General features: G+C 37.9%; 1 protein-coding gene across 1 annotated transcript in view; it reads left to right on the top strand.

Annotated features, from left to right (window-relative positions):
• The window catches only part of HMCN1 (hemicentin 1), a 392,649-nt gene that overhangs the window by 323,680 nt on the left and 43,114 nt on the right, over nucleotides 1-25,855 (top strand). Inside the window, exons 70-86 of the mRNA XM_054587651.1 lie at nucleotides 1,647-1,728; nucleotides 3,078-3,214; nucleotides 6,754-6,895; nucleotides 8,162-8,306; nucleotides 8,690-8,817; nucleotides 9,133-9,289; nucleotides 10,425-10,546; nucleotides 10,723-10,887; nucleotides 12,488-12,595; nucleotides 13,021-13,158; nucleotides 13,283-13,417; nucleotides 16,577-16,846; nucleotides 19,324-19,514; nucleotides 21,125-21,338; nucleotides 22,673-22,807; nucleotides 23,219-23,409; nucleotides 24,857-24,938. Coding sequence (XP_054443626.1) covers nucleotides 1,647-1,728; nucleotides 3,078-3,214; nucleotides 6,754-6,895; nucleotides 8,162-8,306; nucleotides 8,690-8,817; nucleotides 9,133-9,289; nucleotides 10,425-10,546; nucleotides 10,723-10,887; nucleotides 12,488-12,595; nucleotides 13,021-13,158; nucleotides 13,283-13,417; nucleotides 16,577-16,846; nucleotides 19,324-19,514; nucleotides 21,125-21,338; nucleotides 22,673-22,807; nucleotides 23,219-23,409; nucleotides 24,857-24,938 — 2,542 coding nt within the window. The remainder of the gene's footprint in view (nucleotides 1-1,646; nucleotides 1,729-3,077; nucleotides 3,215-6,753; nucleotides 6,896-8,161; nucleotides 8,307-8,689; nucleotides 8,818-9,132; nucleotides 9,290-10,424; nucleotides 10,547-10,722; nucleotides 10,888-12,487; nucleotides 12,596-13,020; nucleotides 13,159-13,282; nucleotides 13,418-16,576; nucleotides 16,847-19,323; nucleotides 19,515-21,124; nucleotides 21,339-22,672; nucleotides 22,808-23,218; nucleotides 23,410-24,856; nucleotides 24,939-25,855) is intronic.

Raw genomic sequence — 25,855 nt, 5'->3', positions numbered from 1 at the left:
AAAATTTAATATTATCTAGTATAAAGACTGCTCTTGGTTCCCCTCCTCCTCTGTTTTCATAACATTTTGTCCATCTCTGTTATAGCACGTACTAAATTATGTTTTACTTATTTGAAATTTGCCTTTGCAAGTACGTATCTATAACATATAGACTGCTTGGCACATATTGGATGTTTTGCAAATTCCAAAATGTGTAGCAGAGATGAGGGTATCTAAGACGTCCCTCATCCAGCAGTCGTCTGTGACTTATTCCGAAGAGGGAAGAACTGTGTGATCAGACAGACTTGGGAAACGATACACTGTACCTTCCCTCCTTTGTGAGCCACACTTCCCAACAATTCTGCAAAAACTTACTCTCAAAAAAATTTTTTTTTAAATCTGATGAACTAATAATTTTCAAACACCCTACCAATACGACACTTTTTAGAAAATGTAGCTACAAGTAATGACTGTTGATATCCTAAAGGGCATGAGTTGCCAGGAAATATTTCTAACAGGAGGGAAGATTTAAGAGTAGCTGAGAATGATGGTTAAAGTTTGGCTAAGTCAGGACAAGTGCAGGAGGGAGTATCATTGGGGAATTAACGGAGTTGGTAGAGAAAAATTGACTTTTAGAAGTTTTGAAAACATGATGAGAAATTCAGAAATTATTCTCTAGGCAATAGCACATCATTTTAAATTCTTAATTGAAGGATTCTGTGAGTGCCATTCTTCTAAAGTCGTGTTTAAGTATTTTTCCAAGCATACTGGTCTTCACAGACTGGTTTTACATTTTTTCAGGGGAGTTTTTGCAGCCTACCAAAAAGATTTTCCATAGCCTATAAAGCCGGTTTTAAATGTAAAAATGTTTAAATTCTCAATGTACTAGGAATGTTGAAGCAGTAAAATAAATGAAAACAGTGTTTTTCTACTTTTCCAAAATACATTTTTTCCCAGTAATAAGACCTTCTGTATTGCAGAGTACTCTTTACACACACATAAACAGGGGCCATCTCTGCACACATAAACAGGGTCAAACGTATGAATAAAGGCCAGCACTTCTGGGGGAACAGTGCTTGAGGAGTTTTAAAGAGGCATTTCTAGTGTTAGTCAGGAAATAATAGATTTTACTATCAGTATGACCCTATTTCATCCAAATTACATAGGTTAGCCTTTTTGTTTCCTCATGTATGTCAAAGGTAGATTCAAAATGTGGCATTAATATGCTTTATTTAAATAACCTGGTATTTATTTAATTTATTTAATTTTATTTTCTTCAGGAAGACTTTAACTGAATTTTTAGGTCTGAAGTTCAAACTCATAAGTACTTATTTCTTCAATACACATTGAGTATCTAGTCTGTCATGTATGGTGTTAGGTCCTATGTATAATTACCTTTCCTGAATTCATTAAATATAGCTCACATGCAATTATTCTGAGATGAAATACTGCAACTCTGTTAAAACGTAGATTTACGTATAATAGAGATGCCAAGCATGTTCAGTATCTGAGTGCTAATCGCGTATGTTAAAACAATGTATTAGAATTTAATTATGGTGAAATTTTCCTCGTACAAGATTTTCACATTCACATTCTTGTGGATATTTGTTCTCATCACCAAAACCAACGTAGTGACGTTGTGTAATTTCCTTACTTGGATTTTGCAGGTGGAAGATACAGGAAGATATACATGTCTGGCATCCAGCCCTGCAGGAGATGATGATAAAGAATATTTAGTGAGAGTACACGGTAAATTGGGCAAAACGTTCTGCAGTCCGTTGTATCCAGATACCTATTCAGAAGCCATGTTTTAGGGAACACGAGACAACTCCACAGCATATCATAAGATATGTTTATGCATTAGGAAAAACGTATTTTCCAAATCTGACCCTTATATTTGACTGATCAAATGCATTGATGGAGTAGTTCAGTGGATTTTGTTACTTGGTTTGTTCCTACACAAATAATTCATATTTATTGAGTTAAAACCATAGAATACACATTATGATAGGAAGAAAATTTTAAAAATTTATAATCGTACCACAGAAAGAAAAGGCCATTTTGCATATTAATATTTTGTCACAGAAATGCGGTCATATGGCACATATGTATTTAAGTAGGTTAATTAGTATTTAAATAGTATTTAACCTGTTTTTTAATCTCACTTAATGGGATAGTGAATATTTCCATGTCAAAAAATATATTTTTGTAACATTATTTTTGGGAGATTGCATATTATTCCATTTGATATATGTGCCATCACTTATTTAATCCATTCCCTATTTTTGGATATTTAGGCTATTTCTATGTTTTTACCAAGATAAGCAACGTTGTTATAAGCATCTGTGTACGTATACACACTGGCCGATTTCCTTCTTTATTTCATTCTGATAAATTTCTGTAAACTTCTTGCTTCTTTACACATTTAAGGTCAACTTACCTTCTAAAAAGTTGGACTGGTTAGATTTTGGCATAGAAATGGGAATTATTCTTCATGAAGAGGAACAGTTTACACATTAAGCATACTTTTATCTCCTTCTCAGAATCTAAACAACTAGGTAGTGCAAACTCTGGGGCTGGTGCAATGGCAGAATGTCCTGCACACGCTTCAGTCCCGCCACTACTGACGTATAGTTCGTGCGTTACATTAATGTAATGTGAGTTACATTAAAAAGACGCAGTTCTGCATATTAAGAAAAATATATACATTTCTGTATATTTGGATAGACAGACCCTAATTTAGTAGTTTTAAAATCTGATGTTCGGAGACAATCATTACCAAGTGTATTCCTGGACATGTATTCCCTTCCTCTGCCTTAGTTTCTTTACATGTTAAAGGGTGCTATTCATGTGACTATATTACTTATTATTCATGTGGCTGAGGAAGAATTTCATGACTTAATGTATGTAAAATATTGAGTAAGATAAAAACACATGCCTTTATTTGTAATCACTCATACTATAAATTGAATAATGTTTTAAGTTTATGCCTTTTATTTTACCTAGCAGAAGCAACATTTGTGGATTAGCTATTATAAGTCAGATCATTTCACACCTCGCTCCCTGAGAGCCTCTGGCGTATGTTTTCTCACACCCAGTGCCCCCTAACATTGCTGGAACCGACGGGCCCCAGGACCTCACTGTGCTTCGGAACCGACAAGTGACCTTGGAATGCAAATCGGATGCAGTGCCCCCACCCATAATCACGTGGCTTAAAAATGGAGACCAGTTACAGGTAAGTCTTGCTAAATTCCACAGATTCATTCATTTTGAGGGAAAAACATCAGCTGCAGAATCCTTGCTAGGTAGACGAAACCAAACGCCCGGCTACTCGTTATTCGACCTTGCAGGAGTGGGCACAGGGTCCTTTGATCGGCCTTCCTTTCTCAACCTTCACTAGGGTAGTTAGTAACTAGTTATAGGTCTAAAGACAAGTATTTTATTCAGACACTTTGTAAACTGGCTAAAGGATCTATCTTCTAGAGCCCATGCATTAAAGTTGTATTTGAAACACACAGCTATTTCTACAGTTCAGAAATATAAGAAGAAACCTTCAGAGTCTCACAAAGAACTGACCTGTCCTGCCAAGTCTCTCTGGCAAACTTGTGATTAAATTTCCCTGGTCTAAACTTGAACCTCAAGAGTAACTCTAAGAATCTGTGCAATACCAGGAATCCAGGGCCGGAACCCTTGAAGAACCAAGGTACTGGGTCTAAGGCTTCCGGTGCTCAGCTGGTGCCTGGCTGCTGTCATAGAGTGTCACAGCCAGGATCCTCAGTAGCCTTTGAGGGTTGGCTCAAAGTATTGACTTTGAACATTCTCCTTGTCCTTATCCTAGTAGTTAATTACTTAGCTTTTGCCCCACCTTTGTTCTTCCCCGCCCTGTTAGTATAACCAATTGTGGGACACTGCGCCTAAGTATGAAAGGAGGTTATGGCCACTAATGCCTAAGGTAGAAAGGCTTCCACCACCACCACCAAGCCATACCAAACACAGGGCCTGGATTTTGAGAGTGAGCTGCATGTTAAATCATTACACACATCCCTTAGCCATCCCTTGCCTCAGTGTCTCTGTTTATTGTGTGCCTGCTACAATGCTAAGCGCTGTGATTGCTACTGAGAGTAGCTCAGACTCTGAAAAGATACACAAGTAAATCAGAGATTATAGAGTAGATATAGGTGCTAACTTACATGTTAAAGGGACATACAGTATTTTATGGAAACAGAGAAGAAAAGCAAGTAGCCCTGACTACAGGGTAAGGAACAGCTCAGGGCAGCCTCTTGGAAAGGGTGAGTTAGTCCAGTTTTAAATGAGGCAGGAGAAAGGAGACGGGGATCCCAACCACAGGTAATGGCATAAACGAACCAATGACAGGAAAAGTGACTAAGTACGACTGAAATAGACCTTTGATTAAACTTCTTTGGTGATTTCTCCTAGATTTCAGGATTCAGTGTAAACCGTCCAGCTGAGCTCCCCAAGTCTTTCATGCGCTGGCTTTTCCTGCATAGTCTTGTCTCCCATGTGCTCATTTCGCTCTAGACCACCAGGTATTCAGGTAGAGACTGATGAAGCTGATGATGCAAAGGTCAGGCTAACCTCAGAGAGGACCATGTGATGTGAGCGAGCTCACCAGTTACCAAAAAAGGGGGGAGATGTTAGTTTTAGGTATTTTGAGTTGAAATTACCTAGGTATTATTCAAGTGGAGATTTTAAAAAGCATTAAGAAATACGGTTCCATATTTCATTTAAAAGTTATTGAGTTGGTAGTGCCCGTGGTGTAACTTCTCTTTGAAACCTTAGGTTTGTATGAGGTTGGCCAGAAAGTTTACAGGCTAAGAAGCCCAGTAAGTGAGAATAAAGCCTAAGGCAACACTGACAATTTCAAAGTGAGCAAAGGAAGAAGAGAAAGTGAATGGGACTGAGGAGAACTTGGAGAGAGAGGATGAAACCTAGGAGATGTTGGTGTACTGGAAGTCAGGGAAAAGAGAGAGTAGTTAACAGAGACCACATTAGGATGCAAGTTAAGTTCCGTCCATTGGCTTTGGGGATACAAACAAGTGACTAAAGATCTGAACAATGGTTCTTCAGAAGAGTGGTCAAAGTAGAGGATAGGTTATAATTGTGGGGGAGTTAAAGAACAAGAGGAATTGGAAATAATTGTGGACTCTTCTTTAAATAGTATAGAAGAGATTTATGTATTTTTATTCACTGGAAGAAAGAGATTAGAGATTTAAGATAGAGAAAGAGGAATATATAAGACAAAGCAAGTTAGATGGGAAAGGCATGGGCCCATGGTCACAGGCGAAGGGATTATCCTTGGACAGAAAGACTGACCTCTTTTCACAACGTGGAAAAGTAGAAAGGAAGGTGGCATTTGTATGCAAGATGGGAGGAGCAGAGAATTACAGGCACTGGGCTTTGATTTTCTCAGTGGAGTGGAAAGCAAGATCATCACTGAGAACGAAGTTCTATCTGAGGAAAGAAGGCAACTTGGAGGAATCGCGTAAATGGGCAAAAAAACAGGGAATATTGTGGTGAGACTTAGCTGAAGTTAGCAGGACTTAATGATGTTCGTGCAGAAAGACATTCTAGGAATCAACTCTGAAAACTTTAGCCTAAAACCCTGCTATACCCATATGAAAATTAAAATGTTTTGTAGAACTTACCATGTCTGTTTAAGAAATCACTTATTCTTATCAGAGGTAATAAAATTTTATCATAATATCTCCCAGAGAAAATGTGTGGAGTTTAAAAATAATGAATCTGAACTATATATTTTAGTGTGAACAACTTTTTCATTAAAAATATATAACTACCTGGGAGAGAGCCCACATGGTAGAAAAATCTTATTTGGGTAGAAAAATCTTACTTCCTAAAGTAGTTTCTGGCACAACCAGAAAATATCAGTCTGGTGCTACCTGGCATTTTTTAATCATTGTGAGCATCCTGCATTTTAATTTATACAAAATTATTGGTTTACATCTGTTTCCCTAATTGTACTTAATAGAGGAGTTTAAATTTTATTGTCTCTATGTTTTCTTAATTCTTGGTTTCATGCCTAGACATAGAATAAATGCTTAACAAATATTTGCAAACTGAAATCATTTATTTACTTATTTTAAAAATGTTAAGAGATAATTGTTTTTCATAAGTTGACCAAAGTTAATTTACAAGTCAGAAAGCTTTCCATTGTGACAGAATTCAAACTCAAACCAACCTAAATATTAAAAAAAAAAAAAAAAGAAGAAGGTATGTGGTAGCTACAGTGTATGAACTCAGGCTTGAGGCATCACTAGATCCATAGACTCTAATCACATAATCAAGCATCTGTGCCCTTTCTCCGAATCTCCTGCTTGCTTTGCTTTAAAGTCAGAACACATTGTTCCCACATGATAATAAGACTGCCGCCAGGCATACGTCATCCTCACGACAGTGATTCCACTGGGGAAAAAAAAAAAAGCCTTATTCCCCAGCACTTACAGCAGAGTCCCGTGGAGGTCTCTGATGGGCGCAACCTGAGTCACCTGCCTGTCCTGGAGCGGTTCGTGGGGCGAGGAGCATGGAGGACATTTGTTATGCGCTGGCCTTAACCACACTCATAGAAATGGTCCCACGGTTTTTTGCTACCAGGACAATGGTGGGGGGCGCAGATGAAGCACACTAGTTGACAGGCACTCTACAGTTTGCTATAGTTACCTTTGACCTTCCTTATAATGTAATATTTTATTTCCTTTTCCTGGCATTTTAATGATAAATTTTATTTGCTGAATCCAGGCAACCCCTCGAGTACGAATCCTATCTGGAGGAAGATACTTGCAAATTAATAATGCAGATCTAAGTGATACAGCCAACTATACCTGTGTTGCCAGCAATATCGCAGGGAAGACTACAAGAGAATTTATTCTCACTGTAAATGGTAAGGAAAATAAATCATTGTCTCACAGTTTTAAAAATTTAGTCAAGGGCCCTGGCTAGTGTGACTCAGAGGATTGAGTGCTGGCCTGTGAAGCAAGGGGTCGCCAGTTCGATCCCCTGTCCAAGCACACGCCTGGGTTGCAGCTGGGGTCCGCAGCGGGGGGTGCATGGGAGGCAACCACACACTGATGTGTCTGTCCCTCTCTTTCTCCCTCCCTTCCCCTCTGTCTAAAAATAAATAAATAATAATAAAAAATTAAAAATTTAGCCAAGCACATTCAAATAGATAACCTTTTTGTTTTTTTATGAGTATATTAAATCAATTCTTGTAATTATCTTATTTCTTTTGAAAAAGACAACCTGTGGTATTTGTACCATAGCTATAGTCATACTAACTCAATTTCAAAAAATAATTAAAGTTATATTACCCTATCATAGAGGGTAATAAATGTTCAATTATTATCAGCATATCCTGGTATTTTGTGACGTTCAAATCAGAGCCATTAAGGAAGTTAATATCCTAAATCTCCAAATGGCAAGTGACCCATTATTTAGTTAACTTTTATTGATGTTGGTGTTGCGGTGTCTATGTGCTAGACGGAGACTGCCATAGAATTATAATTTTATCAAATATAAAATATAAACACTAAACTTTGCCAAATTTCAGAAAGATAATACAGATTTTCTCCCCAAACAGTCCCTTTGGATTTTTGATATATGAAACTTCGCAGGCTATTGGGTGACCCATGCAACTAATATCTCTACTACTAAAATTAAAATTCAGGGTTTCTATTCCCACATGCAGTCAATGATTAATAAAATACATGCTCTGAGACTTGCCTGATTAATCACAGATGTGCTTTTTGTTAAAACAGCCCACTCTCTGTTCTTTATTTAAAGTGAAATGGTGCCAGTGCTAACATTCTCTGACCATTATTTGGCCAAAGAGAAATAAGAAATATCATCTTTAATTTGCATCAGACTAGAGCTGATTTTTATTCAAGCCTCTCTCATAGAAAGCCAGATTTCACACACCATATCGGGGATTTAAAATCCCCTTTCCTCATCCACTCTTTATTTTTAAACACCAAGTATTTCGAATAATATTTTAGGAATAAAACCCTGCTTTTATTTGTATTAACCTCAATTAGCTGTGGGCAAAGCCATGCATTTGACTCAGCGCTCATCTTGTATTACTGCTTCCAAGTCTTAGTTTGGGGTGTGTTGGGAACAGAAGTGAAGTTTTCCGTGCACATCTTTTGTACAGTTCCCCCAAACATAAAGAGCGGCCCCCAGAGCCTTACCACTCACTTAAACAAGTCGGCCGTGTTGGAATGCCTCGCGGACGGCGTGCCAGCCCCGAGGATAACGTGGAGGAAGGACGGAGCTGCTCTCTCCGGGAACCACACAAGGTGACTGGTCTGCAAAGGGGTGGAGGATGCTGTAGGAACTGAAATACAAAGCCTGAAGTCTGTTTTTTTCAGTGTTTTATTTAGTCTTGTAATATTAGAATTAGTCTCTTCATTTTAATATGGGAATTAAAATATAGTACTTTAAAAGCCTAATTCTTAAGACTTACATCCAAAGCATAAAGATGTAATCCTTCCAAGACCACAAGCCCGTCTGCTGGGCACCTTCGCAGAATATCCCTTTTTCCCACCAGGATGGTGTAAATTTCTGAAGCAGGAGAAAGACAAGAAATGGATTTACCCAAGTCTTTTAAAGTGCTCTCAGTCCAAATGTGAATAGTCAGAAAAGGCTCATTTGCGGGACTTCACTGTGACCTTTCTTGTAGATATTCCATCTTGGAAAATGGATTCCTTCACATCCAGTCAGCACATGTCACCGACACTGGGAGATATTTGTGTATGGCTACCAATGTGGCTGGAACAGACCGCAGGCGGATAGACTTACAAGTCCATGGTAAATACACTTTTATGAACAGCATCCAACCTTTGGGTCACATGTCCTTTGACAGCCTAAACCAGGGAGGTCATAAAGACCTTGATATCCAAGGCACTTTAAATGTATCATGCTATATTATGAAGAGGCAAGACCCATATTTTCTCCTTATTATAAGTAGCACCATCGCAGCATTGTTTAAACGCACAGAACATTATTGTCTTTGTAACTATGAGGCACATTACCAACGATTAATCTCACTTAAGCAGAAGTACTTTAGACTTAGATGGCACTGTTTGCTGAACGTACTTCCCTTTTATTTGGTGACTGTTTCAGTTCCTCCCTCTATTGCTCTGGGTCCTACCAACATCACTGTAACAGTAAATGTTCAAACTACTCTGGCTTGCGAGGCTGCTGGCATACCGAAACCGTCAATCAGCTGGAGAAAAGACGGGCACCTTCTTAATGTGGATCAAAATCAGAACTCCTACAGGTGAGAAACGATTTCACTGAAAAATCACCTACTATTCAATATTGACAGAAATATTTTTTAAATAATTAACATTTTAACTCCAGCCATGGTGACAACAAATAACATAAAAGGATGAAAAATTAGCTAATATGTAGAAAGTATTTTTCTTTATGTGGAATTAGTGTTCCAACCTAATATCTTTTTTTCCGAATCAGAGATGCAATCTTTCTGTCCAGAAGTCCTGTGGGTGAGTGTCAGTGAGGCCTACAGGGTTAGATTTCTGTTCTGCCGGGGGTTTTTTTAGCACCTTTTGGAATTTTATAAAAACAAAGGGTGGTAACAACCCTTGGTACAAAAGAAAAACTTTTCTGTAAGAACAATATGATCGAACTTCATACCTTGAAGCACAACTTAGTTACTTGGCAGCATGTGTGGGAAGGAAAAGGAGCATTTTCTCCAATTTTTTGCATTTCTCTGGCTCTACTACCATAATATGGCAGTGTGTGCTTTTTAAAGGTTAACCTTTAAGTCACTAGGAATTTCGGATGCTTTGGAGGAGCATCATTTTTTGTATCTCCATTAAGTTAACAGAGGGTTCTCTTGCCAAAGGATTTACAGTAGTACCTAAAAGAAATGTTCTGTTTGGAAAGATCTACTTTGACAAAAATCAACTCTAACACATCAGGAAATGTGAAGCTAGGAGTGTTTCACTTGAAATGCTGTTGCTTCCCTCTCTTTATCACCCTTTAAATCTTTTGACATTGGAGTTGAGTGACCTGAAAGTACACACTATGTGAAAAATGTGCAATGCCCTTGAATTAGAAAAAAAAAACAAACACATGTCAAATATGTTCCCATTCAATCAAATTACTTTTATTCTGTCAGTGCTATAGGCATTCAAAAAATGCAAGATTTCTCCTTCAGACAGTCCTTCTACCTACTGCCTCCTGTAAATTATCAAAGTTGACACCTGAATAACCAATTGCCATATATACTTAAAGCCTGATAACTGAAGTATCAGAGAAGTGATACTCATTTTAACATGAGGAAAGAGTTAATTCCCTTCACTTCACAGCATGGTTCCCTACTGAGCCAACTGGAAACATTTATGTAAACTGACACCTAGTATCTCATTGCTTAAAAATCTTTCTTCTAGGCTCCTTTCTTCGGGTTCACTGGTGATCATTTCCCCTTCTGTGGATGACACCGCCACCTATGAGTGCACAGTGACAAACGAGGCTGGAGAGGACAGGAGAACCGTGGATCTCACCGTCCAAGGTAGCCTGGCTTAGGATGTGATAGAAGTTACACTGAGAGCGTGTCATCATCCCAGCCTCACAAGAGAGCTTCCCTTTCCTCCTCCTTAAGGTTTACTTTCAGTGCAGAAAGAGAAAGATGGGTGATGAGGATTTGGAAACATGGAGTTTCCTATTTTTGTGTTGTTATTGTTTTAGTTCCACCTTCCATAGCTGATGAGCCTACGGACTTCTTAGTAACCAGGCACACCCCAACCGTAATTACCTGCACGGCTTCCGGAGTTCCGTCTCCTTCGATTCACTGGATGAAGAATGGTATAAGGCTGCTTCCCAGGGGGGATGGCTATAGAGTTCAGTCCTCAGGTAAGACCCAGGCCAGTGCTTCCACATCTGTTGATTGGATTAACTGTGAATGGATGGCCTCACCTGGCTTTTTTTTTTTTGCCCCAAAATAAGAGAATAAAATATATCTGTATTTCTGGATTTAGGCAGCTTGAGGAAAAATGTAGTTAGAATGGGAAGGGGAACTAAGGAATAGAACAGAAAAAAAAGCCTGGAAACAACATAACAATGCCTGAGACTGACCTGAATATAATAAGCATGATCAATGGAATTTTAGGTACATATTTACTAAGGCTAACGTTTAACAAGGTCGCTGGTGACTTTGAGTGGACTGCGTTTCTTCCACTGGCCAAATAGAGTGTCTATTTATTTAACAGACATTCACTGCCTAAAATATTCTGCTAAGTTGCAGTGGATATAAAACTAGGACAAGGTTCTTGCTTTCAATGTATAACTTCGCAGGTAAGGCTGGGTGGTAAGTGCTATGATGGATTATGTTTTGATGGTGGTAGCCATCATTTGTAAAAGTCAAGTGTTGAAAACTTGTAGTATTGAAGAGAAAAAAATGTACCTGTATGAAAGTATAGGTAATTCACATTGGTGTTTCTGGAAACTCATCCTGCAGTGGGGAGGTACACTGAAGTAAACTAACACAACAACTAATATTCCGGGGCTTTATGGGTGTGTGCATGCTATTCTAAAAGAATTTGTTTATATCTTCAATAGAAGGGAAATGCGGAAGATTAGTTCACAAGGTGGAACTTGGCTTTCAAAACAAAGTACTTTTGCTTTCTCAGAAACCTGTATAGATTGGTAGCAATTAAAATCATAAAATATACGTTAACTACCCTTCAGCACAAAGGGTGTCTAAGGGTACCCTCAGATACCCTTCACTGTGCTAAGAAAACTGTTTGGAACTTTCTCAAAATGTTAAACAGAGTTACCATGTGACCCAGCAACTCCATTCCTAGGTATCTACTCATAGAAATGAAAACATATGTTCACGCACAATTTGTATGCAAATGTTCATACAGTATAATGCATAATAGCCAAAAAGTAGAAATAGTTCCATTGGCCATCATCTGGTGAATGGATAAACAAAACGTGTATAATCCATACAGTGGAATTCTAATTAGTAACAAATTGGAACAAAAATATTGACACATGCTGTGACAGATGAAACTCAAAAACTGTGGTCACAGTGAAAGACATCAGACACAGAAGACTTCTGTATGACTCCATCTGTGTGAAATGTTCTGAAAAGGCAAATATATAGACACAGAACGTAGATTAATACTTGCCGGGACTGGGGTTGGGAGTGAGGACTGACTGTGTAAATGGGATGAGATTTCTTTTTAGGGAAAGGCAAATCTTATAAAACCAGATTTGGTGGTAGCTGCACAACTAAATGGGTGAATGTTACGGTATGTGAATTTTGCTTCAATGAAGCAGGTACTAACGATTCCAAAAGTGCTTTGCTAGGCACTTCAGGGGGTACAAGTATGAATATAAGCCAAGCACCACAATGCTATGAGGATGGAAACACAGAAATCAGAGAGACACAGTTTATTGGACCAGAAATGCAGGGCCGCACTACGCGTGAAAACTTTTTCCCTTTTAGGAACAATTGAAGTGCTCGCCACTGAATTAAGCGACGCCGGAAGATACACGTGTGTCGCCAGGAATGCAGCTGGCTCTGCCCATCGACATGTGACCCTTCGTGTCCAGGGTACGGGAGGCTATTTACTCATTAAATGCTTGATGTGGTTTTTTTGTTTCATTTTGTCATGTTAATTCTAGAAAGGTGGTACTGCCTAGAGCTCTAAACCACAGTAATACATTGAGAATTAGAAAGCCTGGCAGATAGTCTTCAGTAAACTAAAGACGACCCATAGACAGCGACCCACGGAACAACCCCCAAACTATTTTCCTTCTTGAATTGTTATCATCTGTTCCTGTTTCTGGTCTCCCAGTGGAAACTGGCTATAGCAGGAAGAATGAAAAAGTGTAACATGGCCAATATTCACTTTTTCCTGGGACAATCAAATCGCTACAGTGTCAGAATCCTGAATGCGGCACGTTTAAACCTCATGGTTGTATAGATTTTTCTGCCACTGAGCGCCATTGCTTATTTCTGCTGATTGGTTCTTCTAGAGCCTCCTGTCATTCAGCCTCAGCCAAGTGAACTAGACGTCATTCTAAACAATCCCATTTTCTTACCATGCGAAGCAACAGGGACGCCCAGTCCTCTCATCACTTGGCAAAAAGAAGGCATCAATGTCCTCACTTCAGGTACCTACCCCTGTTTCTATCAAGAAAATCATGGCTATACAGCATTTTCTAATGCAGGAGTCGGTGTGATTTCATTCATGAAAATAACAATTCCTCTCACTCTGCTTTTGTTACTGTGATGTAGGCAAAAGCCATGTAGTTCTTCTTAACGGCGGCTTGCAGATCTCCAGAGCTGTCAGAGAAGACGCTGGCATTTACATGTGTGTGGCTCAGAGTCCAGCTGGTACAGCCCTGGGCAAAATCAAGCTAAATGTTCAAGGTACCCGAAAACCAAATTTCTACGTCTTCCCTGCAAAGGCATTTGTAACCATCAATACCAAAATTCATGTATCTAAAATAGTTCTCAACATTCTTAGTTTGTATCACCTTGTTGCTTTTCTTTTACACCCATGAAGGAGAAAAGTTAATGTTTCGGGAGGGGAGCTTTTTGCGTTGTTTGTAATAAGAAAACTCATTGTATTGTGAACTTCTGTAACCCTCCCTTTGGAACTCTATTTCACTGTAGCTCATATTTAAGGTGATTTTTAAAACCATTCTCTCCATAATACTACTTTGGCTGCATTATGAAACATTGGATTGTGATATCAACTTAAAAAAAAATCATAACTGCAGTTAAGCCAACTTGATGGGAAAAAAATTGTTTTCAAGACAAAATGGGGGGGGTGTTTCACATTTAACTGACATTTTCTTGATATAATTTTTATATCTTATGCATTGCTACTGTGAATGAGGAAATGCACTAAAAATGGATGAGTGACTGAATTTGCATTAGCTGATTTTGAATTGCCTTATAGTGTGACTTTCCGATAGTGAATTGATGACTGTAGTAAAACTCACTTACCTGCAGATTGTAAATCTAATTTCTTTGTATTTTTCAGTACATATTTATTGGGATAGTAAGTGGAGATACATTGAATATTACAGACATGATTCTTTCCTTATAATATGAAGGGAAAAAAACTAACTACCAAAGAAATGAAATAATTATAAGTTCTGCCATATGCTAGGCAGAAGGGGAAAAAAGCTGAGATAGAAAATAATAGGGAAACGTGGGAACCACTTCAGTAGTTAACGTTGCTTCTCTGAGGGTCCCGTTTAAGCTGAGACTTGGCTGATGCGCTAGGGTAAGTCGTGTGAAGGTGGCAGAGTGTCCAGGGCAAAGAGGACAGCATCTGCAATGCGCAAAAGCAGGCAAGAGTCAGAGAAGAAGCCCGCCAGTGTGCCTAGACAGTGATGAGTGAGGGGAAGGCTGGCCAGATGTGAGGAATATCAGATAAGAAGGCAGAGCCAGCACGTGGAGAATGACCCTAAGAAGGTTAGATTTCATTCTCTATGCAGTGAGAAGCCTTTAACCAAGACTCTGATTTGATTTGAGGACAGTTTCTTGTGCTGCTCTGTAGATAGTAGTTTAGAGAATGGGCAAGACGAGAGCTGGAAGAACTATTAAAGTCATCTAGACAGAGTATTATGGTCTGGCCAGGGGTGGGAGCAGGTGTTTGAGGTGCAAGGGTTAATGAAAAAAAGGACAGATTCAGAATATTTTTGGAGGCCTAATTGCTGTGGTTGCTGATAAATCAGATTTGGGAGGTTAGAAAAACAGAAGAATTAATGTTTCCTGGGCTTAGGGCTTGAGCCAGTGAGCAGACGATAGTGCCACAGGGAATGCAAGAGAAGGAGCTGGGTTCAGGGGAAGGAAGCCATAGTTTGTGTTTAATCATGTTAAATGTGGGAAACTGTGAGAAATCCTAGTGGAGATGTCAGAAAAACAGTTAATATTTATGAATTCAGGGATTATGGGAGAAGTATAGTCTAAGACATAAATTAGGAAGCAATCAGCATATTTTAATTCACAAGACTTGTTGAGAATGTGGATAGAAAAGAGCTGCGGACAAAGCCCTGGGACACTGCATTGTTTAGGGCCTTAAGAAAGGAGAAGACAGTGGGAAAAATAAAGGGGAGGGCAAAGAAGTGAGAGGAAAACTAGGTGGAGGCTAGAGAAGAGAGTGCGTCAAGAAGTGAGCAGATGGCCTTGTTCAATGTGAGTGAGAAGTCAAGCAGGATAAGGACTAAGAAAGACTCATTGGTTTTGGCAACGTAGGGGTCATGGAAAAGAACAGCTCCAGATCTGAGGGGCTTTTTGTTTTCACCAATTGATTAAAATTATTGATATGAGCAAGTATGGGACAAAGAAACACATTAAACAACTAATAACATTTCAACATCCCAAAAGCAGCCAGAGATAATCGCGTGCTCTAGAGATGCGAAAAATTCCGAATACAACTCCTCCATGCAGATGTAGTATGTAACTGCAAGCACAAGCTCAATCAAATAATTTTGGTTGGTACAGATCATTTAACATGCTTGGTCCTATTTTTTCCACAACTTGATGATTCTATTTTACTCACCACCATTAGTGTGCCCTAAGATTTGGTCTCTTCATGGTTGACCATTTCTCCACAGCCTCTGGAGGTGCAGCAGTAGTTCTGATTCCCCAGGACTTGCCGTGCACAGGGCATTACTTGGAAGAGTGGAGTTCTCAGAGACCTCTTGTTTCTGATTTCATTTCTTAGTTGTCATGTGGTAACAATGAATAGTGTTGGCCTTGTCTCTCAAGCTTTTTTAAATTGGTGTTAAATATCTCAGGATTTCTTTTGCATCCACACACTTAAAGGGGTATTTTTTACCATGACAGTTGTCTCTGCAACTTGTCACTGTCTCTGGACTTGAGGGAGTGTGTCGTCTTCTCCTTTCTCATGAGTTTTTTGTTGGTTGTTCCCTCATACTTATTTACTAATATGTCTTTACGTCTCCATAGAATATCCAGACCAATGCCTAGGTGGTAATCAACCTATTGTAAACACTAAGAAGAAAAACCCTTGTTGTAAGCCCTTCCACAGTTTTCTAAAGAAGTGGGAAGATTTTTATCTACATAATTCTTTTCCATGATCCATTCATTTATTTAGTCATTCATTCAAACAATACTTTGTTAAATATGGCCACTATGTATGAGATACCACACTAAGCACTGTAGAAAATGCACAAGGAGAGTGTAATAATATCCAAACTTTGAAGAAATCTAGTTAGAAAGTTTAAGGAGCTGAAGGGAATCACACAATAAAAATATATTTAAGAAAGTGCCTTTGTCAACACAGCCTAAATTTTCTGCGCATGCAGTCCTTCAGAAGTATGTTTATATCCTTAGCTAAAATTGATTATTTATTAATTTGTTAACACTATAGAGAATAATTTTCTGAAATGAGTTCATGAAAGCCAACCGTAGTAGCCCCTTTGATGGTGACAGGCTGAAGCCAGGATTTGGTTTCTTATTCATATGACGTCACTTTGCTAGAGCAGCACTGTAGCGTGTAAATGGCACATTCGTGCTTTTAAGATGAAATTCGAACTTCGTATCTTCCAGTTCCCCCAGTCATCGGCCCTCATCCCAAGGAACATATCGCTGCTGTGGACAAGCCCGTCACACTACCGTGCGAGGCCGACGGCCTCCCGCCACCGGACGTGACGTGGCACAAAGATGGCCATGCGGTGGTGGAATCAGTCCGCCAGCGCACCCTCAGCTCGGGGGCTCTGCAGATAGCGTTTGCTCAGCCCGAGGACGCTGGCCGGTACACGTGCATGGCAGCCAACGTGGCAGGAGCGAGCAGCTCCAGCACCAAGCTCACTGTCCATGGTAGGTGGTTTCATGTAAATTATTTCAATCTGCTGCATTGCCGTGGCAAAGAGAAAAGACCACTAGGAAAACATCTGGTGGAAATCAAAACCATGCGAAACCAGCAATTCAAAATATGGTGTGTGTATGTGTGCGTGCGCGTGTGTGGTAGAGATACACTTGCCCTTCAGATCTGTTTTCTGCAGGCATTCTTTATTTGTGTGTGCTCATATGGGAGTGAGAAGAAGAGATGTAGTTAATATAGCTGGGATAATTTATGTGTTGCCAATGATCCCCTCATACTGTGATTATTGGGATCTATACTTGGGCTTATGATGAGTCCATTTGTGTTTGTGACTCTGCTTTACTTTTCAAGTTGAAAGTCATCTTGGCTCAAAACTAATAAGCATGACCGACATTATAAATACAGCATGAACCTGATGAGCATTAGAGATCTATTTGATTCATTATTTTAAAGTAGCAAAATATTTTCATGTTTATTTTTATAAGACAAAAAAATACCTTTCTTTTCTTCATAATAAACTAATAAAATATCTAAAGATCAGCATTGAAATATTTTAGTTGATAATGTATATTGTAAAACCAAAGATAGAATAACTATTACTATCAGTGGTAGGAAACAATAAGCAAATCAAATTGTTTCTAATTACTATTTTCACTACTGTTATTAGTACTAGTAATATTATCAGTTTTAGTAATAGTACTATTACTTCTGTTTTAGTGATGAATTCTGCTTTTTTCAAAAATTTGTGAAAGCTGTTTTTTATTTTTCAGCTGTATTTGAATTTGCTGCAACTTAATAAAGTTCAATTGAAATCACTTTTAATGGATAAATGAATAATTAGCCAAAAAAAACCTTACGAGTTTTCTAAATTTCTTTCCTGGTTTATACCTGCTCTTAGTGAATATAGTTGAACTAATTAATATACATTAGTCCCTTAATAAGGAGCTAATATATAAATAATACTCATGTTTTCAAGTAATTGTAGAAAATTTACCAAAATAAACCAGATACTAAACAAAAAAGAAATCATTGTCATTTTTAAGAAAACATGCCACAATTCCTGCCAGCAATTCAATAAAGCTAGACATGTGTGATGAACTTTGAATGCCAAAACCCCAACCACAGGCAAATTAAAAAATACCATTCTAACCAACAAGTTACGTAAAAGAATATGTTTTATGTGTTTTATTTTCAGGTTATTCAGAAAATAATAAAAATAAAGACAGTATATATCAAAATGTATGGGGTGTGACCAAAGCTAGACTCAAATATAAATGCATAGCCTTAAATTTTTTATTTTGAAAAAGAATGAATTGAAGTAAATATGCTAATGTCAGAACTCTATAACAGTGAACAAAAGAAGTAGCAACACCAAGGAAACCAGCATAAGGGAGATGATAAAAATACAGCATAATTTAATAAAAATGAATTGAATATTTATGATATACCATTAAGCAAAACAGATTTTTATGATTTTCATATTATCTGTAATGTTTATACATACACTCAGTCATGTTTGTACATTTATTCATATCATCATAAAAAGGATGACAAATTGGAGTTTACACATAGCTGCGGTTTTTTTTTTTGCTAAAACCAACTGTTCTGTCACTTTTTAAAATGTGTTAAGATTGATCCACTTCTCACTATTATGTTTTAATGATTCCAAAGTTCATTGTTGTAGGAGGGGAGGTATTTTTTACTTTTTGAGCCAAATATTCTGACGACTTTAAAGACTTTTCCTTAGAATGTCTTAGTTCTACATGCACTAAGGTATTTTTTAGTACACCAAAGCATTCAATTTATCTTTACTGCCTAAATTCTAGTTCAAAAAAATTTGAGGCACAGGAAATATTTGGTATCACAATGCACAGAGTGATGAAATCACTATAAAAGGCCTCTGTGAGAGTATAAAAACTGAATTAAGTGTCTTGACCTGCTTTTAACTTGCATTTGTTGTAACACATGTGAAGTACTGCAATAAATTATTTTTCTTTAGAACGTTGTGACATTCAGTATGGGGTAGTGTTTTACAGTGTTTGAACTAGTGACTTTTATTAGTTTGTTCTCACAATATGTCTGTGATACAGATCCACAGTTATACAATGATAGAAATGTTTTTGTTTTTTTGTTGCTCCTGTGTATTTGCTCATTTTACTTCACTGCAATAGGACAAGAAACTCAAGTAAAGAAGTCGGGAAGCCAAATAAAATGTAAAGAATCCCCACCCTGTTCTAAGTCATTTGCTCAGAAACTGATTGTAAACATACTCAAGTTCAAATCCATTATAGTTCTTGCTAGCATCAAAAATATTGATTGCTCTTATAGTAACAAACAAATCCATATCTTAATAGATTTTTTAGGATTTCTAGCAAAATAATCTTAAAAAAATCTTTTGTGTGTTAATTTTCAGTATGAATAAAAATATTGAACTCAGCATCTTGAATGACCGTCTATTTTAAACTCTTTGTAGTTCCCCCCAGAATCCGAAGTACGGAAGTATCCTACACGGTCAGTGAGAATTCACAAGCTGTCCTTCCATGTGTGGCTGATGGAATCCCCACACCAGCAATTAACTGGAAAAAAGGCAATGTTCTTTTAGCTAACTTGTTAGGAAAATACACCGTTGAGCCCTATGGAGAACTCATTCTGGAAAATGTTGTGGTAAGTGTAATAGACACAAGTAGATACATTGAGCCAGATTGTTAATTTATCTTCTTACTTGTAATAACTTAACTTGAAAATGTAATTTTTAATAATGAAAGAAAAATATTCATAATTTCAGGCCACAACATTTATTTTACACATTTCATTATATGTCCCGGGTCTGAGACTAGTATTAAACGGATAAGAACTCATAACTGACCTCCTTTTTAAATTGTTATTTTATTTTTATAGAAATCTGTTTTCTCAGAAAAAGCATTCTAAGTGCCTTTGTTATTTCCCATACTTATAACCATGTGTGCAAATAATTAATGGAGATATAAGAATGTCTGATATATTATTAAGCAAGTCCAAAAAGCTGTTTTTTTATTCTTTTTGGATTTTTAAATAACCCTTTCCAATCATTGACAAGGAAACTAAAGCCTTAGGGATCTCTATGCATGCTGAGTATTTTTAAATATTTGTTAGTATTCTTAGGGGGTACCTCACCAACCTGCAGAATAGTAGCTATCAGAAGCACCCCAGTTTTTCAGTGGTAGTCCCTTTGAGGAAGAATATATGTCTGTGCATAGCACATGACTTTTAAAAATGTTATGTGTTCTGAAAAAAATGTTCTGTGCTTTGAGAGTGTCACACTTGACACCAAACATGAAACATGATTAAAATGTGAATCAGTTTCAGAGCTTTTGTGCATATCTTATTCCAACTCCTTACCGTGTATAATGCCTAAATTTCATTACTAAGTCTTGACGGACTTAATGTGTTTTGTTTCATTTCCCTTTTATTGAGTTTATTGGAGTGACACCGGTTAACAAAATTCTGCAGGTTTCAGGTGCCCAGTCTACAGCACATCGTCCACACACAGTGCAGTTCGTTCACCACCCCAAGTCAAGTCTCCGTCCGTCACCATTTATCCCCTCATACCTTTCTCTACCTCCCTCCACACCCCCCTCTCATTCAACATTAAAATGTAATGGTGAGGGGGAGCCAGCCCAAGGAGATAGAAAAGGAGCAACAGCTGAGACAGGAAAGAACCTAGGGGTGTGGGGGGTCCAGGAAGCCAAGTGAAGACATGGTGTCAAAGAGAAGGGGTCATAATTTGCTCACATGCCGCCAATGCATCTAGCAACATGAGTGCCAAGAACTGGCTAATGGATTTAGCAAGGGAAACTTCAGGATTGCAAACCGTATTGCCCCTGCTCCTGCCATTTCCTTTGAAAATTTGGTGGTCGGTGGTGCCCCATTACCCAGAGAGCAAACTGTACTGTCGCGATGTGACCAGTCTTTAGAATCACTTGTTCCCTGTTTGCACAATGCAGAGCAGAAAGACACTAGCTGTGTAATAGACTTTACAGTCTAAAGTTTTCTGAGCTCTTAAAACTATAAAAAGATAGAGTTCTGTAAGCTGTGGGCTTTTGTTTAAACTCTTAACGCCTGTTAAATTATGCTGAAAGCAAGATATATCGATGGGTCAGCCTGCGAGATGGAAATTTAAACTGTCTTTGCAGAAGAGTGCTCCTTTGCGGACCAAGCTATGCAAGTTTGTGTACTGTGTGTAATGTGATGTGAGATTACGTAATGTTAAGCACTATGGGTTTTCTTTATTTAAGCCGGAGGACTCTGGCACCTATACCTGTGTTGCAAACAATGCTGCAGGTGAAGACACACACGCTGTCAGCCTGACTGTACATGTCCTCCCCACTTTCACTGAACTGCCTGGAGATGTGTCATTAAATAAAGGAGAACAGCTACGATTGAGCTGTAAAGCCACTGGTATTCCATTGCCTAAGTTAACATGGACCTTCAATAACAACATTATCCCAGGTTGGTAATTTAAATTCTCCAGAAAAGAATAAGTATACCCACAACGAACTCTAACCCCTTCTTCATTTCCTTTATCTGTGGGAATTGATTGAAAGTTACATGAAGAACTGATTTCTCTACGTTCTGTAAAATGTGTACGTTTGCCTGGATTTTAACCTATACCTGGTATATAACATTCTTATCACTCTTCTGAAAGGATCACATATTGCAGGATATAAGTCGATATTTTTAACCTAAAAATAATCAGTCTCCCCAGGAGAAGACTGTATTATATATACTGGCACTTAAACTTATCCCCACAAGACCTCCTTCATCATTGATAAAAGGATTAAATGGCTACTTAGAGTCCTGAAGATTCACCACATTTTACAGAGAACATGACCAAAATTGAGTTCTGAAATCCTGCACTATTAGCATTTAATAATTAGCTTGCTAGAAAAGTAGTAATAAGCTTGAGATTTTTCTGTTATATTTATGTTAGTGACTGCAATTCGTCAGCTGTATTACCTTAATAATAATAGTGTATGTCACTAAGGAAAAATAGAGTGCAAAATATCTAAGTACTGTTTCCTGAAGGTATAGTACTAGATTAGCTATTTAAATTTTAAAGCTTAATTTTTCACTTAATGTTCGACAGTATGAAATCTTAAAAGACAGCTTGAATGGGGAAAGCCTGCAAGGTAAATATACCTCACATAATTAGATATTGGCTGGTCTAATCAGAATCTTATTTAGTATCAGTTACCTTAGAATTGACCTTATCATGTATTCTAAATATGATACTACCTTTGCAAGTATTTATATCATAACCACTTATGGAGAGGTTTAAATTACTAGAAATTTAATCATGTTGTCATTACCTAACTGGTATATGTTTTTTCTGACACCCCCTCTGACCTGCCAAGTCAGCTGAATTACAACTGAAAAGATTTTTGTGGTTTTGATGTAAATTGTTTGGGAGGAAAAGTTGTGGTGAAATAAATAAAAGGAAAACCTCATATTTCTCAATGAAAGATTTTTGAAACCCAGAGAGACTCTGAGCCAGATTTAGGTAGCACTTTGAGATGAAAGATATACTTTCAATCTAAAATAATTTTTAAATGTTTGTTTTTATTCTCTTTTCCCGTTCCTTCTGCTGTTTTTCATTCTTCGAACGAGCATTGATAGATGTAGCAAATAGCTCAGAAAAAGGGGTCTGTGGAAAAGACCCTCTTCTCCCAAGGTTCAATTTCTGACCAGCACATAAATCTAACTTGCAAAATTTGGAGCTGCTGTGATTATTTTCCCAGGTTCCTGAGAGCTATTTGTGTTGCCTCCTAACTTGTTTCTCTCAGCCCACTTTGACAGTGTCAACGGACACAGCGAACTTGTTATTGAAAGGGTTTCCAAAGAGGACTCGGGTACTTACGTGTGCACCGCAGAGAACAGCATTGGTTTTGTGAAGGCAATTGGATTTGTTTATGTGAAAGGTAGGTACAAGTGCTCTGTTTTTTTATTTACAATTTATTTATAATAAATGGTTTGTAGTTTGCTTCCTTATTATGTAGTCATACACTATAACTTCAATTTGGTAATCTGTTTAGTCCCAATTCGCAGATGTGCATATTCATAAGAAATAGAATATGATGAACATTCAACTCAAAGCAGGTAAGCAAAGACAGCAGTTGGCACAATGTGTAATCGTCTGCTTAGATTATTGGAGCTGATGAGATTATCTAGTGATGAGCATGAACAGTTGATATTGGAAAATTCATGGGGTTTGAAAGTGGCTATCTCCTCCCTCACTAAATCATCTTTCTAAATAGGTCAAAATCACAAAGAAATGATCAGAGCTTCATTTTGCTTATCCTTATCTTGTGTTTTGTTTTTTTTTTCCCCAGAACCTCCAGTCTTCAAAGGTGATTACCCTTCTAACTGGATTGAGCCACTTGGCGGAAACGCCATCCTGAACTGTGAGGTGAAAGGAGATCCTGCCCCAACCATTCAGTGGAGCCGAAAGGGGGTGGATATCGAAATTAACCACAGAATCCGTCAGCTCGGCAATGGCTCCCTGGCCATTTACGGCACTGTAGTAAGTCCCGCTGGAATTGTCCGTGTGCACTTCAGCTGCCACGGTCAGTGCCTCTCTTCAGGTGCCGTGGATGGGAAAAGTTTCTCTTGTATTTTCAATTAAATCATAAAATCTGAATCCATGGGTTCTTAGAAAAAATTGAAGCAATGGTTCAAATCAATTATTTTTTAACATCAGATAACTTCCTCAAAACTGTTTTAGAACAAGAAACTGAAGAACTATAAACACGTTTACAAATAAATTACAGGTTACTTTTCATCACTGAGGTAATAACTATTAGGTTTTCCAAAAACTTCATTAAGTTGGAAAATGAGTGGTGTTTTAAGTTATTGTAATTTGAGGGTCACGTGGATAAGATATTTTACCCCAAAATTTCTCAAATAGACTACATATGGGTAACTGTTAACCCATTGTTGAATTAATTAAAATAATTACTAAAATATACTATCTATTCCCCTAATCCAATGGACCGCCATCCTTCTTTTATTCTCCTTCGTTTGATTTCAACATTTGATGTTGTTGATTGTCCCTTAAATTTTGAGATCATATCTTCCTCAGGTTTTGTCACTATCTCTCTTCTCCCTTTGTCTACACAAATATTACCGCTTACATAGTTGTTGGTACTTCTTCTAATACCACCGTTAATACATTTTTTGCCATATAGTTTTAGATTGCTAAATATCTATCTCCAACCCTGAAACTCTTCCGACTTTCACTTACAGTTCCCTTCTGGAAATTTCTGTTTTGATAAAACATGGCCACCGCCATTTGAACATCTAAATCAACATTTATCTTCCTTCTCGCACACCCCACTCTATCCTGCAGTTCAGTTTCCCTTTATTGACATGTTTCTGTTAACAAGATCAGAAGTCTCCTATTCATAGGACCTTTAGCAAAATCTGTGAGTCTGATTAGTCACCTTATCTAAAGTCATAGAGTACTTATTTTTTATACCACATATGCATAAATTTGGGAATTACATTCTGTGTTTTATAATTACCAATAAGTTTGCTTTTCACTGTCTCTCCTAAATTTTAAATTCTCTAGACAGAGGCTAAGCTTATTTTTTTTAATTAATATCCCATTAGAAAGGACTCAATATTTATTAATTTTTTATTATTGTAATGCTTTTTAAATTACTGTAAGAATAGCACCAGCACTTTCCTTTAGGAATGCAATTTTGGATAGATGATTATTTAAAAATGTTCTTTTTGGCTTTGATTTCTTAGTAATTATTACCCCAGAGAGCAATAATAGGCTGTTTTGAAAAAAAGTTAGGCCGGGTATTTCTTTTCCTTCTTTTTTCTTTTTAACCTATTTATGAGGTTAAATATACGTAAGTTTTTTTCTACTTCCATGAAGATGCCTTCCAAAACAGGAAATTTCATGTAAACCGGTATCCCGCTCTGGAAGCTCACACTGTTCTAAACACCGCTCTTTTCTGCAGAACGAGGATGCGGGTGACTACACGTGTGTCGCCGCTAATGAAGCCGGGGTGGTGGAGCGCAGCATGAGCCTCACTCTGCAGAGTAAGTGCTTAATGAAGCTCTCAGTAAACACCTGATTTAAGCAGTGCCGCCTAATAAAGAATGTTAACTTTTCCTTAACTTGATAGCAAGGGTGTCCATGGTTGCTTTCCGAGCGTGTCCACTTGAGTGTCCTGCTGCCGCTGGAGCAATTGTCATCCAGCGGAAGGCGGACACAGTTCGGCGCAGCTCTTTGGCTCTCTTTGATCTAACGTGCGGTTCAATGTGCGCTTGCTTCCCAGCAGAGCTTTTGTTTGTTTGTTGGTAATATGTTCAGTCGAATGCTCTTCTTACAGGTCACTGCAGTGCTTGTAAAGTGCTTACAAAGATGTCATTTTGTGGCACTTTAAATATATACATATTAAAAATAAAGACATGCAAATGAACTCAAAGTGCTCCAGGCTGATTGTGGTTCCATGAAATGTCTGCATGACCTGGGCAGGATTGTCGTGCGCCTCGTGAAGCCGCGCAGTATAAGCCCCCAGAAGACAGAGTTTTCGTAACTAGAGAAACAGGAAGGACTCCAGTGGCCCACTGGGCAGAACGCTTCAGGGGCTGACCCGAGGGCAATACCGCTGAGTTGGGGACTTAAGCCAACCAACTTTCTTTGTGAATAGGCTCAGTATTTAATGGGATGAATTTACATTTTCTTCATTCACTCTTGAGAGATGCTATTGACTGGCATTTACTAACAACCATTTTCCAAACTACTTTCTATAAGACTTTAACATTTGAAAAAAATTTAAGACTTTAACGTTGAATAGATATTTTTAAAATCTCTGAGATTTATTGAGAAATATTTGACAAATAAAATTGTAAAGAATTAAAGTGTACAGTGTAATGAGCTGATATACGTATGTGTTGTGACATGGTTACTACAATGAAGTTAATGAACATATCCATCACCTTACAGCTATTGT

This window comes from Pteronotus mesoamericanus, unplaced genomic scaffold (genome assembly GCF_021234165.1).
Source record: "Pteronotus mesoamericanus isolate MK-2021 breed Mesoamerican mustached bat unplaced genomic scaffold, CSHL_Meso_final scaffold_1186, whole genome shotgun sequence".
NCBI classification, from domain to species: domain Eukaryota; kingdom Metazoa; phylum Chordata; class Mammalia; order Chiroptera; family Mormoopidae; genus Pteronotus; species Pteronotus mesoamericanus.
The sequence above is the reverse complement of the archived record's forward strand: the minus strand, read 5'-3'. Positions and strand labels throughout refer to the sequence as shown.